This window comes from Salmo salar, chromosome 02, assembly GCF_965601325.2.
Source record: "Salmo salar chromosome 02, fSalSal1, whole genome shotgun sequence".
Classification (NCBI taxonomy): domain Eukaryota; kingdom Metazoa; phylum Chordata; class Actinopteri; order Salmoniformes; family Salmonidae; genus Salmo; species Salmo salar.
Window position 1 is genome coordinate 87,226,892 of NC_138292.1, and position 15,960 is coordinate 87,242,851.

Genomic DNA, 15,960 nt, shown 5'->3' on the forward strand with positions numbered 1-15,960 from the left:
TTATTTCATTTAAAACACGTATCTGACTGCATTTAAGGAAATGTCATTTTAATTCTGTCAAACAAACAATCTATACCGTGGTTTAACAGTGATCTACGTTCTATGAAAGCGGCTGGGAGCAAACTGGAGAATAGCTAGAGGAAAACAAAGCTAACTGTGCATCCCCAGGCCCTGGTATATCATCAGACTGCATACAAACCTAACTGCATCCCCAGGCCCTGGTATATCACCATACTGCATACAAACCTAACTGCATCACCAGGCCCTGGTATATCACCAAACTGTACAAACCTAACTGCATCCCCAGGCCCTGGTATATCACCAGACTGCATATAAACCTAACTGCATCCCCAGGCCCTGGTATATCACCAGACTGCATACAAACCTAACTACATCCCCAGTCCCTGGTATATCACCAGACTGTATACAAACCTAACTGCATCCCCAGTCCCTGGTATATCACCATACTACATACAAACCTAACTGCATCCCCAGGCCCTGGTATATCACCATACTACATACAAACCTAACTGCATCCCCAGTCCCTGGTATATCACCATACTACATACAAACCTAACTACATCCCCAGTCCCTGGTATATCACCATACTACATACAAACCTAACTACATCCCCAGTCCCTGGTATATCACCATACTACATCCAAACCTAACTGCATCCCCAAGCCCTGGTATATCACCAGACTGTACAAACCTAACTGCATGCCCAGGCTCTGGTATATCACCATACTACATCCAAACCTAACTGCATCCCCAAGCCCTGGTATATCACCAGACTGCATACAAACCTAACTGCATCCCCAGTCCCTGGTATATCACCAGACTGCATACAAACCTAACTGCATCCCCAGTCCCTGGTATATCACCAGACTGCATACAAACCTAACTGCATCCCCAGTCCCTGGTATATCACCAGACTGCATACAAACCTAACTGCATCCCCAGTCCCTGGTATATCACCAGACTGTACAAACCAAACTGCATCCCCAGTCCCTGGTATATCACCAGACTGTACAAACCTAACTACATGCCCAGTCCCTGGTATATCACCATAATACATACAACGAGGCACTGAACACTGCACACAAGTTATACTTTACCAATCTCGTTGCAAGTGTTGAGGGGAACCCCAGAATTCTATTTTCTGTTATAAAGAAATGAGTTCAACCACCAGTTAACTCCTCCTTTACCCACTCCATTGAGTAAAGTAAAAGCCAATGGCCAGTATACAGTCTCCCTTCTCTATGTTTGACAAGTTGTAGCTGTGGCTAGGAGTGTTATTTATTCATTATTATTATATCATATATAATTAATACAGTGAATTTGGTGGTGTTTTTTCTCCTGTTCAGATCATTTAGAAGTCGCTTGCATTTTGCCCCATAAATAAGTGTGAAAGTACCCCGTTTTTCCCACTAGATGCCGCTGTTCCTGCTATTGCCACACGTTTTTTTTAATCAATTTTGCTGTGTTTATTAAATGGCTCACAACAATTTCTTTCCAACTTTGGGTAGAAAACCAATAGCTTTTTTCTCACAATGAAAATACACTGCTCAAAAAAATAAAGGGAACACTAAAATAACATCCTAGAGCTGAATGAAATAATCTTATTAAATACTTTTTTCTTTACATAGTTGAATGTGCTGACAACAAACTCACACAAAAATAATAAATGGAAATCCAATTTATCAACCCATGGAGGTCTGGATTTGGAGTCACACTCAAAATTAAAGTGGAAAACCACACTACAGGCTGATCCAACTTTGATGTAATGTCCTTAAAACATGTCAAAATGAGGCTCAGTAGTGTGTGTGACCTCCACGTGCCTGTATGACCTCCCTACAATGCCTAAGCATGCTCCTGATGAGGTGGTGGATGGTCTCCTGAGGGATCTCCTCCCAGACCTGGACTAAAGCAACCGCCAACTCCTGGACAGTCTGTGGTGCAACGTGGCGTTGGTGGATGGAGCGAGACATGATGTCCCAGATGTGCTCAATTGGATTCAGGTCTGGGGAACGGGCAGGCCAGTCCATAGCATCAATGCCTTCCTCTTGCAGGAACTGCTGACACACTCCAGCCACATGAGGTCTAGCATTGTCTTGCATTAGGAGGAACCCAGGGCCAACCGCACCAGCATATGGTCTCACAAGGGGTCTGAGGATCTCATCTCGGTACCTAATGGCAGTCAGGCTACCTCTGGCGAGCACATGGAGGGCTGTGCGGCCCCCCAAAGAAATGCCACCCCACACCATGACTGACCCACCGCCAAACCGGTCATGCTGGAGGATGTTGCAGGCAGCAGAACGTTCTCCACGGCGTCTCCAGACTCTGTCACATGTGCTCAGTGTGAACCTGCTTCATCTGTGAAGAGCACAGGGCGCCAGTGGCGAATTTGCCAATCTTGGTGTTCTCTGGCAAATGCCAAACGTCCTGCACGGTGTTGGGCTGTAAGCACAACCCCCACCTGTGGACGTCGGGCCCTCATACCACCCTCATGGAATCTGTTTCTGACCGTTTGAGCAGACACATGCACATTTGTGGCCTGCTGGAGGTCATTTTGCAGGGCTCTGGCAGTGCTCCTCCTGCTCCTCCTTGCACAAAGGCGGAGGTAGCGGTCCTGCTGCTGGGTTGTTGCCCTCCTACGGCCTCCTCCACGTCTCCTGATGTACTGGCCTGTCTCCTGGTAGCGCCTCCATGCTCTGGACACTACGCTGACAGACACAGCAAACCTTCTTGCCACAGCTCGCATTGATGTGCCATCCTGGATGAGCTGCACTACCTGAGCCACTTGTGTGGGTTGTAGACTCCGTCTCATGCTACCACTAGAGTGAAAGCACCGCCAGCATTCAAAAGTGACCAAAACATCAGCCAGGAAGCATAGGAACTGAGAAGTGGTCTGTGGTCACCACCCTGCTTTATTGGGGGTGTCTTGCTAATTGCCTATAATTTCCACCTGTTGTCTATTCCATTTGCACAACAGCATGTGAAATTTATTGTCAATCAGTGTTGCTTCCTAAGTGGACAGTTTGATTTCACAGAAGTGTGATTGACTTGGAGTTACATTGTGTTGTTTAAGTGTTCCCTTTATTTTTTTGAGCAGTGTATATTGTCCTCCGATTCAGTCCTCCATGAAAGCAATTCAGTCCTTCTCTTAGGCTTAATCTGTGTCCAGGAAACGGCGTGTGGTCTATTCCCTTCAAAGAAGGGATCTGGATTAGTTAAGACCATTCCTGGTTGGTGGGGGGTCCATGGGAAGCTTTTGACCATTTAACTGGATTCCTCATGTCTTACTCAAGTGTTGGAAGGAGTTTGATACTATATATATATATATACCGTAATTTCCGGACTATAAGCCGCAACTTTTTCCCCAGGCTTTGAACGTCGCGGCTTAAACAATGACGCGGCTAATATATGGATTTTTCCCGCTTTCAATTTTTTTTTTCCAAAAAAACACATTGTGAGGTGCTCAGTTTTTTGCTGGCATGAAGCTTTCATTAGACCAATGAAATTGCCGAACAGGTTACGGTCAAACAACTTTTTTGTTTAGATTAAATCGAGCGCTCTCAAACTTCCCATCATTCTGATTACGGTAGTCATTTTGTCACCCTGATTCCTGGGGGCACAACAAAGTATTTGCAGCCACTCGACATCAGTGTAAATCGTGCATTTAAGGTGGCGCTCCGTGTTCAGTGGGAGGCTTGGATGACAAGTGGGGAGAAGTCCTTCACTAAAACGGGCCGCATGCGAAGAGCAACTTATGGTCAAGTCTGCCAGTGGGTCCTGACAGCGTGGAGCATTGTCAAAAAATCCACTATCATCAACGGGTTTCGAAAGGCTGGACTGCTGCGTGTTGAAGAGGGCTCAGCGGGGGATTTGCCTCCGGATGAAAGTGACGAGAGCGACAATGAAAACGATCCAATATCGGATGAAGCAATTCTGAGTCTATTCAACTCCGATACCGAAGGAGATGGTTTCAGTGCACAGGAGGAGGAAGATAGTGACCAATGACTTTCTTGATAGGCTACTGTTTACTGCTAATTTTTTATTTTTTGTTACAAGCCGTGTTTCGTTAAAGCCTATTTATTTTTGTTACAAGCCGTGTTTCGTTAAAGCCTGTGTAAAGTTAATTTGTTTCAATGTACCGGTAGGCACCTGCGGCTTATAGACATGTGCGGCTTATTTATGTTCAAAATAAACATTTTAAAAAAGTTCAGTGGGTGCGGCTTATATTCAGGTGCGCTTAATAGTCCGGAAATTACGGTATATATATATATATATATTGAATATTATGAATCAAAAGGGCCAATTTGGGTGCTATCAATTAGCTTCATTTCTCAGATCAAATTAAATGGCAACAAAATAATGTTGCTGAAATGACATGAAACGACTTAGCTGTTTTTCCATCCCTGTGATTGGGTATGGTAACTCCTACTCCTATAGGTTAGTAAAGAGGTCAGGTAATATGGGAGTTTTTGCAATAGGGTTTATAAATGAATAAAATGCAGTGTTTCAACCTACGTGAGGTCAAAGAGGGTCATCCTACTTTCTGATAGAGCGAGCGGTGGAGTGCAAAACCTGTCACCCGTTATGAAACGAAGAGCGCTTTGATAAACTGCATCTAACGGCTTTAATGAAGTGGAAGCTGCATTCATGTAGATCAGGTTGTCATACCTGTGGTATATGGACCTTATTGCTTAAATAAACTATTTATACTTCCCTACGTATTTATCTGGACAGGGAAGATAAACCGTTTAATGTGGCTCTGTACTCCCCTACGTATTTATCTGGACAGGGAAGATAAACCGTTTAATGTGGCTCTGTACTTCCCTACGTATTTATCTGGACAGGGAAGATAAACCGTTTAATGTGGCTCTGTACTTCCCTACGTATTTATCTGGACAGGGAAGATAAACCGTTTAATGTGGCTCTGTACTTCCCTACGTATTTATCTGGACAGGGAAGATAAACCGTTTAATGTGGCTCTGTACTCCCCTACGTATTTATCTGGACAGGGAAGGTAAACCGTTTAATGTGGCTCTGTACTCCCCTATGTATTTATCTGGACAGGGAAGATAAACCGTTTAATGTGGCTCTGTACTCCCCTATGTATTTATCTGGACAGGGAAGATAAACCGTTTAATGTGGCTCTGTACTCCCCTATGTATTTATCTGGACAGGGAAGATAAACCGTTTAATGTGGCTCTGTACTTCCCTACGTATTTATCTGGACAGGGAAGATAAACCGTTTAATGTGGCTCTGTACTCCCCTACGTATTTATCTGGACAGGGAAGAGTGACTCTACTCCAGCATTTTAGATTTGAGAACAAATGTTTCATATGAGACAGTACAGAACGTCACCTTTTATTTGAGGGTATTTTCAGGGTATCTGTTTTACCATTTAGAAATAAAATCACTTCATGTATCTAGTCCCCCCACTTATATGTGTATTAAAGTATTTGGTCCCATATTCCTATAACGCAATGACTACATCAAGCTTGTGACTCTTCAAACTTGTTGGATACATTTGCAGTTTGTTTTGGTTGTGTTTCAGATGATGTTGTACCCAATAGAAATGAATGGTGTTGGGTTCTGAGAGTATGAAATATACTTATTCATGAACATGTGGGCGAGAGGGTAATGTATAACGTTTACATTATATCAGGGACCCTACTGAAAGACTGAGTGCAGGGAAGCGGTCACATGTGGCAGGCATTGATAAGGGGAGAGAGCCACGGATTAGTGATGAAGGGGGGTCGAGGTCAGGTCACGTTAAGGGAGGAAGAAAAGTTTATGGCCCATATTATTTAGTGTCCAGCAATGTGAAGTAAAGTGCAGTAAAGTGCAGTAAAGATACAATGTTTGTACAGATGTGTAGGAGGCGGTTTTTTGTCTAATCCAGCTGGATTGACCATCTGGGAAGAATAAACTGGTTCAGCTTTTACCGTTGGGTTTTCACTCTGAGAATTAGAACCTAACAACGGTAAATAATGTACAGTGAGGGAAAAAAGTATTTGATCCCCTGCTGATTTTGTACATTTGCCCACTGACAAATTAATGATCAGTCTATCATTTTAATGGTAGGTTTATTTGAACAGTGAGAGACAGAATAACAACAAAAAAATCCTGAAAAACGCATGTCAAAAATGTTATAAATTGATTTGCATTTTAATGAGGGAAATAAGTATTTGACCCCCTCTCAATCAGAAAGATTTCTGGCTCCCAGGTGTCTTTTATACAGGTAACGAGCTGAGATTAGGAGCACACTCTTAAAGGGAGTGCTCCTAATCTCAGTTTGTAACCTGTATAAAAGACACCTGTCCACATAAGCACTCAATAAATCAGATTCCAAACTCTCCACCATGGCCAAGACCAAAGAGCTCTCCAAGGATGTAAGGGACAAGATTGTAGACCTACACAAGGCTGGAATGGGCTACAAGACCATCGCCAAGCAGCTTGGTGAGAAGGTGACAACAGTTGGTGCGATTATTCGCAAATGGAAGAAACACAAAAGAACTGCCAATCTCCCTCGGCCTGGGGCTCCATGCAAGATCTCACCTCGTGGAGTTGCAATGATTATGAGAACGGTGAGGAATCAACCCAGAACTACACAGGAGGATCTTGTCAATGATCTCAAGGTAGCTGGGACCATAGTCACCAAGAAAACAATTGGTAACACACGATGCCGTGAAGGACTGAAATCCTGCAGTGCCCGCAAGGTCCCCCTGCTCAAGAAAGCATATATACATGCCCGTCTGAAGTTTGCCAATGAACATCTGAATGATTCAGAGGACAACTGGGTGAAAGTGTTGTGGTCAGATGAGACCAAAATGGAGCTCTTTGGCATCAACTCAACTCGCCGTGTTTGGAGGAGGAGGAATGCTGCCTATGACCCCAAGAACACCATCCCCACCATCAAACATGGAGGTGGAAACATTATGCTTTGGGGGGGGGTTTTCTGCTAAGGGGACAGGACAACTTCACCGCATCAAAGGGACGATGGACGGGGCCATGTACTGTCAAATCTTGGGTGAGCACCTCCTTCCCTCAGCCAGGGCATTGAAAATGGGTCGTGGATGGGTATTCCAGCATGACAATGACCCAAAACACACGGCCAAGGCAACAAAGGAGTGGTTCAAGAAGAAGCACATTAAGGTCCTGGAGTGGCCTTGCCAGTCTCCAGACCTTAATCCCATAGAAAATCTGTGGAGGAAGCTGAAGGTTCGAGTTGCCAAACGTCAGCCTCGAAACCTTAATGACTTGGAGAAGATCTGCAAAGAGGAGTGGGACAAAATCCCTCCTGAGATGTGTGCAAACCTGGTGGCCAACTACAAGAAACGTTTGACCTCTGTGATTGCCAACAAGGGTTTTGCCATCACGTACTAGGTCATGTTTTGCAGAGGGGTCAAATACTTATTTCCCTCAATCATTTTATAACATTTTTGACATGTGTTTTTCTGGATTTTTTTGTTGTTATTCTGTCTCTCACTGTTCAAATAAACCTACCATAAAAATTATAGACTGATCATTTCTTTGTCAGTGGGCAAACGTACAAAATCAGCAGGGGATCAAACACTTTTTCCCCTCACTGTATTGTGTCATATGAGTCACACAAGAATAGAATATGTTTCTTAACACTTTGTGGATGCTAACATGATGGGTTCGGTAGGTAGCCTAGTGGTTAGAGCGTTGGGCCAATAACCAAAATGTTGCTGGGTCGAATCCCCGAGCTGACAAGTTAAAGATCTGTCGTTCTGCCCTTGAACAACCCACTGTTCCCCGGTAGGCCCCAATTGTAAATAAGAATATGTTCTTAACTGACTTGCCTGGTTAAATAAAATAAAAAAATGTTGGGGGGGGGATAATCATGAATGGATCATAAATAATAATGAGTGAGAAAGGTAGAGCCATAAATATCATACACCTTATTGGTACTTAAGCGTTTTATATCTCGACAGTCCTAATAAACAGATAGGGAAGAGTAGCTGAGGTTTGAAGAAATGGAACAACTCTAATTCATAGTCAGAGTTGTGATGCAAGGACCGACCATGAGATCAAAATGATTGTTTTAACCACGTTTTGAGTCAAATACAGTGTTTGTTTACATTTGCATTGTTTACACACAACGAGAGTTTTACAAGCTTATATTTGGGGTTCTGGTGAGGAGCACATTTCAGTGCAATGACCCTTTGGCTTTCAAACCACACATTAGTTCAACAACTGCAGAGTTTCTAGACGTGTTTTTAAGACAGTACTTACTGGTTTTAATCAGATCTTCAGTCTCCTCTTCCTCTCCCAAAACATCCTCCTCTTCTTCTATCAATGTTATGGCCTCCTCTTCCTCCTTTTTCATCCTGAAAGCTTCTACCTCCTCCTCTTCTTCCACTGTGACAGCCTCTATCCCCTCTTCATCTTTCACTCTAAAATGTTCTTTCTCTTCTTTCACTAAAACATCATCCTCTTCCTCCTTTTTCATTCTGAAAGCTTCTACCTCCTCCTCTTTCACTGTGACAGCCTCTATCCTCTCTTCATCTTTCACTCTAAAATGTTCTCTCTCTTCTTTCATTGTAACATCCTCTTCTTTCAATGTGATACTGATAGCCTCTTCTTCTTCCTCTTTCATTCTGAAAGCTTCTTCCTCTCCTTTTACTGTAACATCCCCCTCCTCTTCTTCTTTCATGACAATGTTCAGCCCCAGAGCTTCTTTCTCCGTCCAGCCGACCTCTTCTTTATCAGGAGCAGAGTAGCTTAGTGCCCTCATGGTCGGGCTAGCTAGCATTAGCGATAAGCTTAGTGCTAGACTTAGTATAATCAACACATTTGTACATTTAACATGCAAATTACTTTAAGTTAAATAGTAGATACGTAAAGAGGATTGTGTTAAAAACACCGAGATCAACATACACAAAAATGGTCCAAAGAGCTTTTTTTCGTTTGTATGTTGGCTACCAGGCTACGGAGGTGGTTGAATGAGTCAGTATCCGTGTTGTTGAAACAGCATCCGGTGTCGATTAGTCCACTAGATATGACGTCACCATCTGAAGACGCATATCGCCGTCAGCTGACTGGAATGGGTAACGCAGTATAGAAAAAATATTCACTACATTGTTTATTCATTTAAAGATGAGGAAATATGTTTTGTCTGACTTCTTAAAGCCAAAACTTTCGTCTATGCAGACCTGTAGCTACATGTGAATATGTACATTATGAATACATACTGTTAGAATAGTTTAATGCAGACCTGTAGCTACATGTGAATATGTACATTATGAATACATACTGTTAGAATAGTTTAATGCAGACCTGTAGCTTCATGTGAATATGAACATTATGAATACATACTGTTAGAATAGTTGAATGCAGACCTGTAGCTACATGTGAATATGTACATTATGAATACATACTGTTAGAATAGTTTAATGCAGACCTGTAGCTACATGTGAATATGTACATTATGAATACATACTGTTAGAATTGTTCCGTGTAGCTCAGTTGGTAAAGCATGGCGCACGCAACGCGAGGGTTGTTGGTTTGATAGCTGACTAGCTGCTGTTGTTGAAGAAGCGTCCTGTCTACTAGATTACATGTCACGCTGGTTTTCTGTACAAAAGGTATATTTGGTGTACTAATAGAGAATCGAAAAGACATTTGAATTTCACTGCATTAAATTATATTTCATTTAATTCAAAGTCGAATTGCAATCTGCATGAACCCTTCCAGTCTGGCTGTATACAACTACAGAACTACCTCTCTACCAACACTCTGCATGAACCCTTCCAGTCTGGCTGTATACAACTACAGAACTACCTCTCTACCAACAATCTGCATGAACCCTTCTAGTCTGGCTAGATACAACTACAGAACTACCTCTCTACCAACAGTGTGCAAAGCTGTCAAGGCAAAGGGTGGCTACTTTGAAGAATCTGAAATATAAAATATATTTTGATTAGTTTAGTTTTTTGGTTACTAAATGATTCCATATGGGTTATTTCATAGGTTTGATGTCTTCACTATTATTCTACAATGTAGAAAATAGTAAAAAATTAACAAAAATCCTACAACGAATAGGTGTGTCCAAACTTTTGACTGGTACTGTAAGTATTCAGACCTCTTGCTATGAGACTCAAAATTGAGTTTAAATGCCTCCTGTTTCCATTGATCATTTTTGAGATGTTTCTACAACTTGATTGTCTGTATAAGGTCCCACAGTTGACAGTGCATAAAAACAAGCCATGAGGTCGAAGGAATTGTCCGTAGGGCTCCGAGACAGGATTGTGTCGAAGCATAGATCTGGGGAAGGGTACCAAAACATTTCGGCAGTATTGAAGGTATCCAAGACCACAGTGGCCTCCATCATTCTTAAATGGAAGAAGTTTGGAACCACCAAGACTCTTCCTAGAGCTGGCTGCCCGGCCAAACTGACCAATTGGAGGAGAAGGGCCTTGGTCAGCGAGGTGACCAAGAACCCGATGGTCACTCTGACAGCTCCAGAGCGCTCAGGACCTCAGACTGGGGTGAAGGTTAATTTTTCCAACAGGACAACGGCCCTAAGCACACAGCCAATACAACACAGGAGTGGCTTCAGCACAAGTCTCTGAATGTCCTTGAGTGGCCCAGCCAGAGCCCGGACTTGAACCCAATCTAAAATCTCTGGAGACCTGAAAATAGCTGTGCAGCAACAGAGAAGAATGTGAGAACTCCCCAAATACAGATGTGCCAAGCTTGAAGCGTCATTCCCAAGAAGACTCGAGGCCGTAATCACTGCCAAAGGTGCTTCAACAAAGTACTGAGTAAAAGGGTCTGAATACTTATGTAAATATACTGCTCAAAAAAATAAAGGGAACACTTAAACAACACAATGTAACTCCAAGTCAATCACACTTCTGTGAAATCAAACTGTCCACTGATTGACAATAAATTGCACATGCTGTTGTGCAAATGAAATAGACAACAGGTGGAAATTATAGGCAATTAGCAAGACACCCCCAATAAAGGAGTGGTTCTGCAGGTGGTAACCACAGACCACTTCTCAGTTCCTATGCTTCCTGGCTGATGTTTTGGTCACTTTTGAATGCTGGCGGTGCTTTCACTCTAGTGGTAGCATGAGACGGAGTCTACAACCCACACAAGTGGCTCAGGTAGTGCAGCTCATCCAGGATGGCACATCAATGCGAGCTGTGGCAAGAAGGTTTGCTGTGTCTGTCAGCGTAGTGTCCAGAGCATGGAGGCGCTACCAGGAGACAGGCCAGTACATCAGGAGACGTGGAGGAGGCCGTAAGAGGGCAACAACCCAGCAGCAGGACCGCTACCTCCGCCTTTGTGCAAGGAGGAGCAGGAGGAGCACTGCCAGAGCCCTGCAAAATGACCTCCAGCAGGCCACAAATGTGCATGTGTCTGCTCAAACGGTCAGAAACAGACTCCATGAGGTTGGTATGAGGGCCCGACGTCCACAGGTGGGGGTTGTGCTTACAGCCCAACACCGTGCAGGACGTTTGGCATTTGCCAGAGAACACCAAGATTGGCAAATTCGCCACTGGCGCCCTGTGCTCTTCACAGATGAAAGCAGGTTCACACTGAGCACATGTGACAGACGTGACAGTCTGGAGACGCCGTGGAGAACGTTCTGCTGCCTGCAACATCCTCCAGCATGACCGGTTTGGCGGTGGGTCAGTCATGGTGTGGGGTGGCATTTCTTTGGGGGGCCGCATAGCCCTCCATGTGCTCGCCAGAGGTAGCCTGACTGCCATTAGGTACCGAGATGAGATCCTCAGACCCCTTGTGAGACCATATGCTGGTGCGGTTGGCCCTGGGTTCCTCCTAATGCAAGACAATGCTAGACCTCATGTGGCTGGAGTGTGTCAGCAGTTCCTGCAAGAGGAAGGCATTGATGCTATGGACTGGCCTGCCCGTTCCCCAGACCTGAATCCAATTGAGCACATCTGGGACATCATGTCTCGCTCCATCCACCAATGCCACGTTGCACCACAGACTGTCCAGGAGTTGGTGGATGCTTTAGTCCAGGTCTGGGAGGAGATCCCTCAGGAGACCATCCGCCACCTCATCAGGAGCATGCCCAGGCGTTGTAGGGAGGTCATACAGGCACGTGGAGGCCACACACACTACTGAGCCTCATTTTGAGTTATTTTAAGGACATTACATCAAAGTTGGATCAGCCTGTAGTGTGGTTTTCCACTTTAATTTTGAGTGTGACTCCAAATCCAGACCTCCATGGATTGATAAATGTAAAGAAAAAAGTATTTAATAAGATTATTTCATTCATTCAGATCTAGGATGTGTTATTTTAGTGTTCCCTTTATTTTTTTGAGCAGTGTATGATATTTCAGTTTTTTATTTTTAATACATTTGCAAAAATATCTAAAAACTGTTTTTGCTTTGTCATTATGGGGTATTGTGTGTAGATTGATAAGGGAAAAAACAATTTAATCCATTTTAGTATAAGGCTGTAACGTAACAAAATGTGGAAAAAGTCAAATGGTCTGAATACTTTCCGAATGCACTGTAAATTCAGTACGGTATATAATTGATTGTACCATGAAATAAATGAAGCTTCCTTCCTGGTGTAAAACAAAATAAATAATATTAATTTAAATGGTGTTTCTTTGTTGATGAGGTTGGTGACCCCCTCTGCTCTTAGAGTTAAAGGAAGAACAATACATCAGGCCTATCCACTTTATTTGTAATTTTTCATGTTCAAGATCAGTTCGATGTGTTACTTGTAATAAACATATATCTGACAACATTTTTTGTAGTTCAGTTTATTCCTCTCACGTTTCAAGAGGATACAGCTGTATCAGTCATTAGAGTTTCAGTTGACATTCAAATATATGTGGTATTATGACATCATTATTAACCCTTCCACTCTGGTATTATGACATCATTATTAACCCTTCCACTCTGGTATTATGACATCGTTATTAACCCTTCCACTCTGGTATTATGACATCACTATTAACCCTTCCATTCTGGTATTATGACATCATTATTAACCCTTCCAGTCTGGTATTATAACATCATTATTAACTCTTCCAGTCTGGTATTATTACACTATTGTACTTGTGTCTATGAGTGTCGATGTAAATGTTACTGAGAATATGACATAACAAGGAGCCCATTAAGCTAACAGACAGTTTGATCAGGCAGCAGCTAGAAAGGATTTACCTTCAGAACATGACACACAACACAAAACCAATGAAGCGCACACATTCAGTATGCAGGACAACAGAGAACATATCAAGGAACAACTCATCAATGTTATCAGAACAACGTCGTCACATTTTAATACACCTTTAGCTTGACGACACCAAACAACAAAATGAAAGAGTTTCCAAGGTTAGAATCAAGAAATGCACATTCTATTCATATATTTAAGGGGAAAAGACAGGAACAGGGTTGTCTACTGTTACGGCTGTCATACGAAGGAGACCAAGGCGCAGCGTGTGTATCGTTCCAACTCTCCGAGTTGGGCATCTCCGGCGCGGCCCACGCTTGGATTGCGTCCTACCTGACAGGTCACTCCTACCAGGTGGCGTGGCGAGAATCTGTCTCCGCACCATGCGCTCTCACCACTGGTGTCCCCCAGGGCTCTGTTCTAGGCCCTCTCCTATTCTCGCTATACACCAAGTCACTTGGCTCTGTCATATCCTCACATGGTCTCTCCTATCATTGCTATGCAGACGACACACAATTAATCTTCTCCTTTCCCCCTTCTGATAACCAGGCGGCGAATCGCATCTCTGCATGTCTGTCAGACATATCAGTGTGGATGACGGATCACCAGCTCAAGCTGAACCTCGGCAAGACGGAGCTGCTCTTCCTCCCGGGGAAGGACTGCCCGTTCCATGATCTCGCCATCACGGTTGACAACTCCCTTGTGTCCTCCTCCCAGAGTGCTAAGAACCTTGGCGTGATCCTGGACAACACCCTGTCGTTCTCCACTAACATCAAGGCGGTGACCCGATCCTGTAGGTTCATGCTGGTGTTCAACCTTCCCAAGTTCTCTCACGTCACCCCGCTCCTCCGCTCTCTCCACTGGCTTCCAGTTGAAGCTCGCATCCGCTACAAGACCATGGTGATTGCCTACGGAGCTGTGAAGGGAACGGCACCTCCATACCTTCAGGCTCTGATCAGGCCCTACACCCAAACAAGGGCACTGCGTTCATCCACCTCTGGCCTGCTGGCCCCCCTACCTCTGAGGAAGCACAGTTCCCGCTCAGCCCAGTCAAAACTGTTCGCTGCTCTGGCACCCCAATGGTGGAACAAGCTCCCTCACGACGCTAGGACAGCGGAGTCAATCACCACCTTCCGGAGACACCTTAAACCCCACCTCTTTAAGGAATACCTAGGATAGGATAAAGTAATCCTTCTAACCCCCCCCCCCCTTAAAATATTTAGATGCACTATTGTAAAGTGGTTGTTCCACTGGATATCATAAGGTGAATGCACCAATTTGTAAGTCGCTCTGGATAAGAGCGTCTGCTAAATGACTTAAATGTAAATGTAAATGTTCCACATTTTATTATAACTATGAAACTATGCAAGACAAACAAATAAACTACTAGACAAAAACAACAAACCGTGACGAAGAGGTGCAACATACACTAACTCAAAATAATCTCCTACAAAACCTAGTGGGAAAAACAACAACTTAAATATGATCCCCAATTAGAGACAACGATGACCAGCTGCCTCTAATTGGAGATCATCCCCAAAAAACCAACATAGAAATACAGAAACTAGAACCCCACATAGAAATACATAAACTAGACAAAAACCCCAACATAGAAAAAAGAAACTTGAACCAACATAGACATAAATAAACTAGACAAAACCCCCAGTCACGCCCTGACCTACTCTATCATAGAAAATAAAAGCTTTCTATGGTCAGGACGTGACATCTACCCCTGGTCTATTTAATCATTTCCATTAAAAAATATATATAAATAATCAAATTAACATTATGGGATTATACTTGTATCCAATATATGAACGTGTATAAACAAAACACACATTTTATATTCAAAAATGTATTAAAAAATGTACAAAAGTATGTGAATCCTTTAGAATTACCTGGTTTTCTGCATAAATTGGTCATCAAATTTGATCTTATCTTCATCTCAGTCACAATAGACAAACACAGTGTGATTAAGCTAATAACACACAAATTGTATTTTTCTTGTCTATATTGAATACATAATTTAAACATTCACAGTGTAGGTTGGAAAAAGTATGTGAACCCCGAGGCTAATTACTTTTACAAAAGCTAATTGGAGTCTGGAGTCAGCTAACCTGGAGTCCAATCAAGACGAGATTGAAGATGTTGGTTAGAGCTGACTTGCCCTATAAAAAATACTCACAAAATATGAGTTTGCTATTCACAAGAAGCATTGCCTGATGTGACCATGCCTCGAACAAAAGAGATCTCAAAAGACCTAAGATTGAGTTCTTGACTTGCATAAAGCTGGAAAGGGTTACAAAAGTATCTCTAAAAGCCTTAATGTTCATCAGTCCACGGTAAGACAAATTGTCTATAAACAGAAAAAGTTCAGCACTGTTGCTACTCTCCCTAGGAGTGGCCGTCCTGCAAAGATGACTGCAAGAGCATAGCACAGAATGCTCAATGAGGTTAAGAAGAATCCTAGTGTCAGCTAAAGACTTACAGAAATCTATGGAACATGCTAACATCTCTGTTGATGAGTCTATGATACGTAAAACACTAAACAAGAATGGTGTTCATGGGAGGACACCACAGAAGAAGACACTGCTGTCCAAAAAAAACCATTGCTTCACATCTGAAGTTTGCAAAAGTGCACCTGGATGTTCCACAAAGCTACTGGCAAAATATTCTGTGGACAGATGAAACTACAGTTGAGTTGTTTGGAAGGAACACACAACACTGTGTGTGGAGAAAAAAGACACAGCACATCAAC

At 43.1% G+C, this 15,960-nt stretch overlaps 1 protein-coding gene across 1 annotated transcript in view; it reads right to left on the reverse strand.

Moving 5' to 3' along the window:
• The window catches only part of LOC106593831 (uncharacterized), a 41,449-nt gene that overhangs the window by 10,235 nt on the left and 15,254 nt on the right, over nucleotides 1–15,960 (reverse strand). The window contains exons 3-4 of the mRNA XM_082969602.1: nucleotides 9,044–9,078; nucleotides 8,273–8,856 (exon numbers count right to left, since the gene is read on the reverse strand). Coding sequence (XP_082825728.1) covers nucleotides 8,273–8,856; nucleotides 9,044–9,078 — 619 coding nt within the window. The remainder of the gene's footprint in view (nucleotides 1–8,272; nucleotides 8,857–9,043; nucleotides 9,079–15,960) is intronic.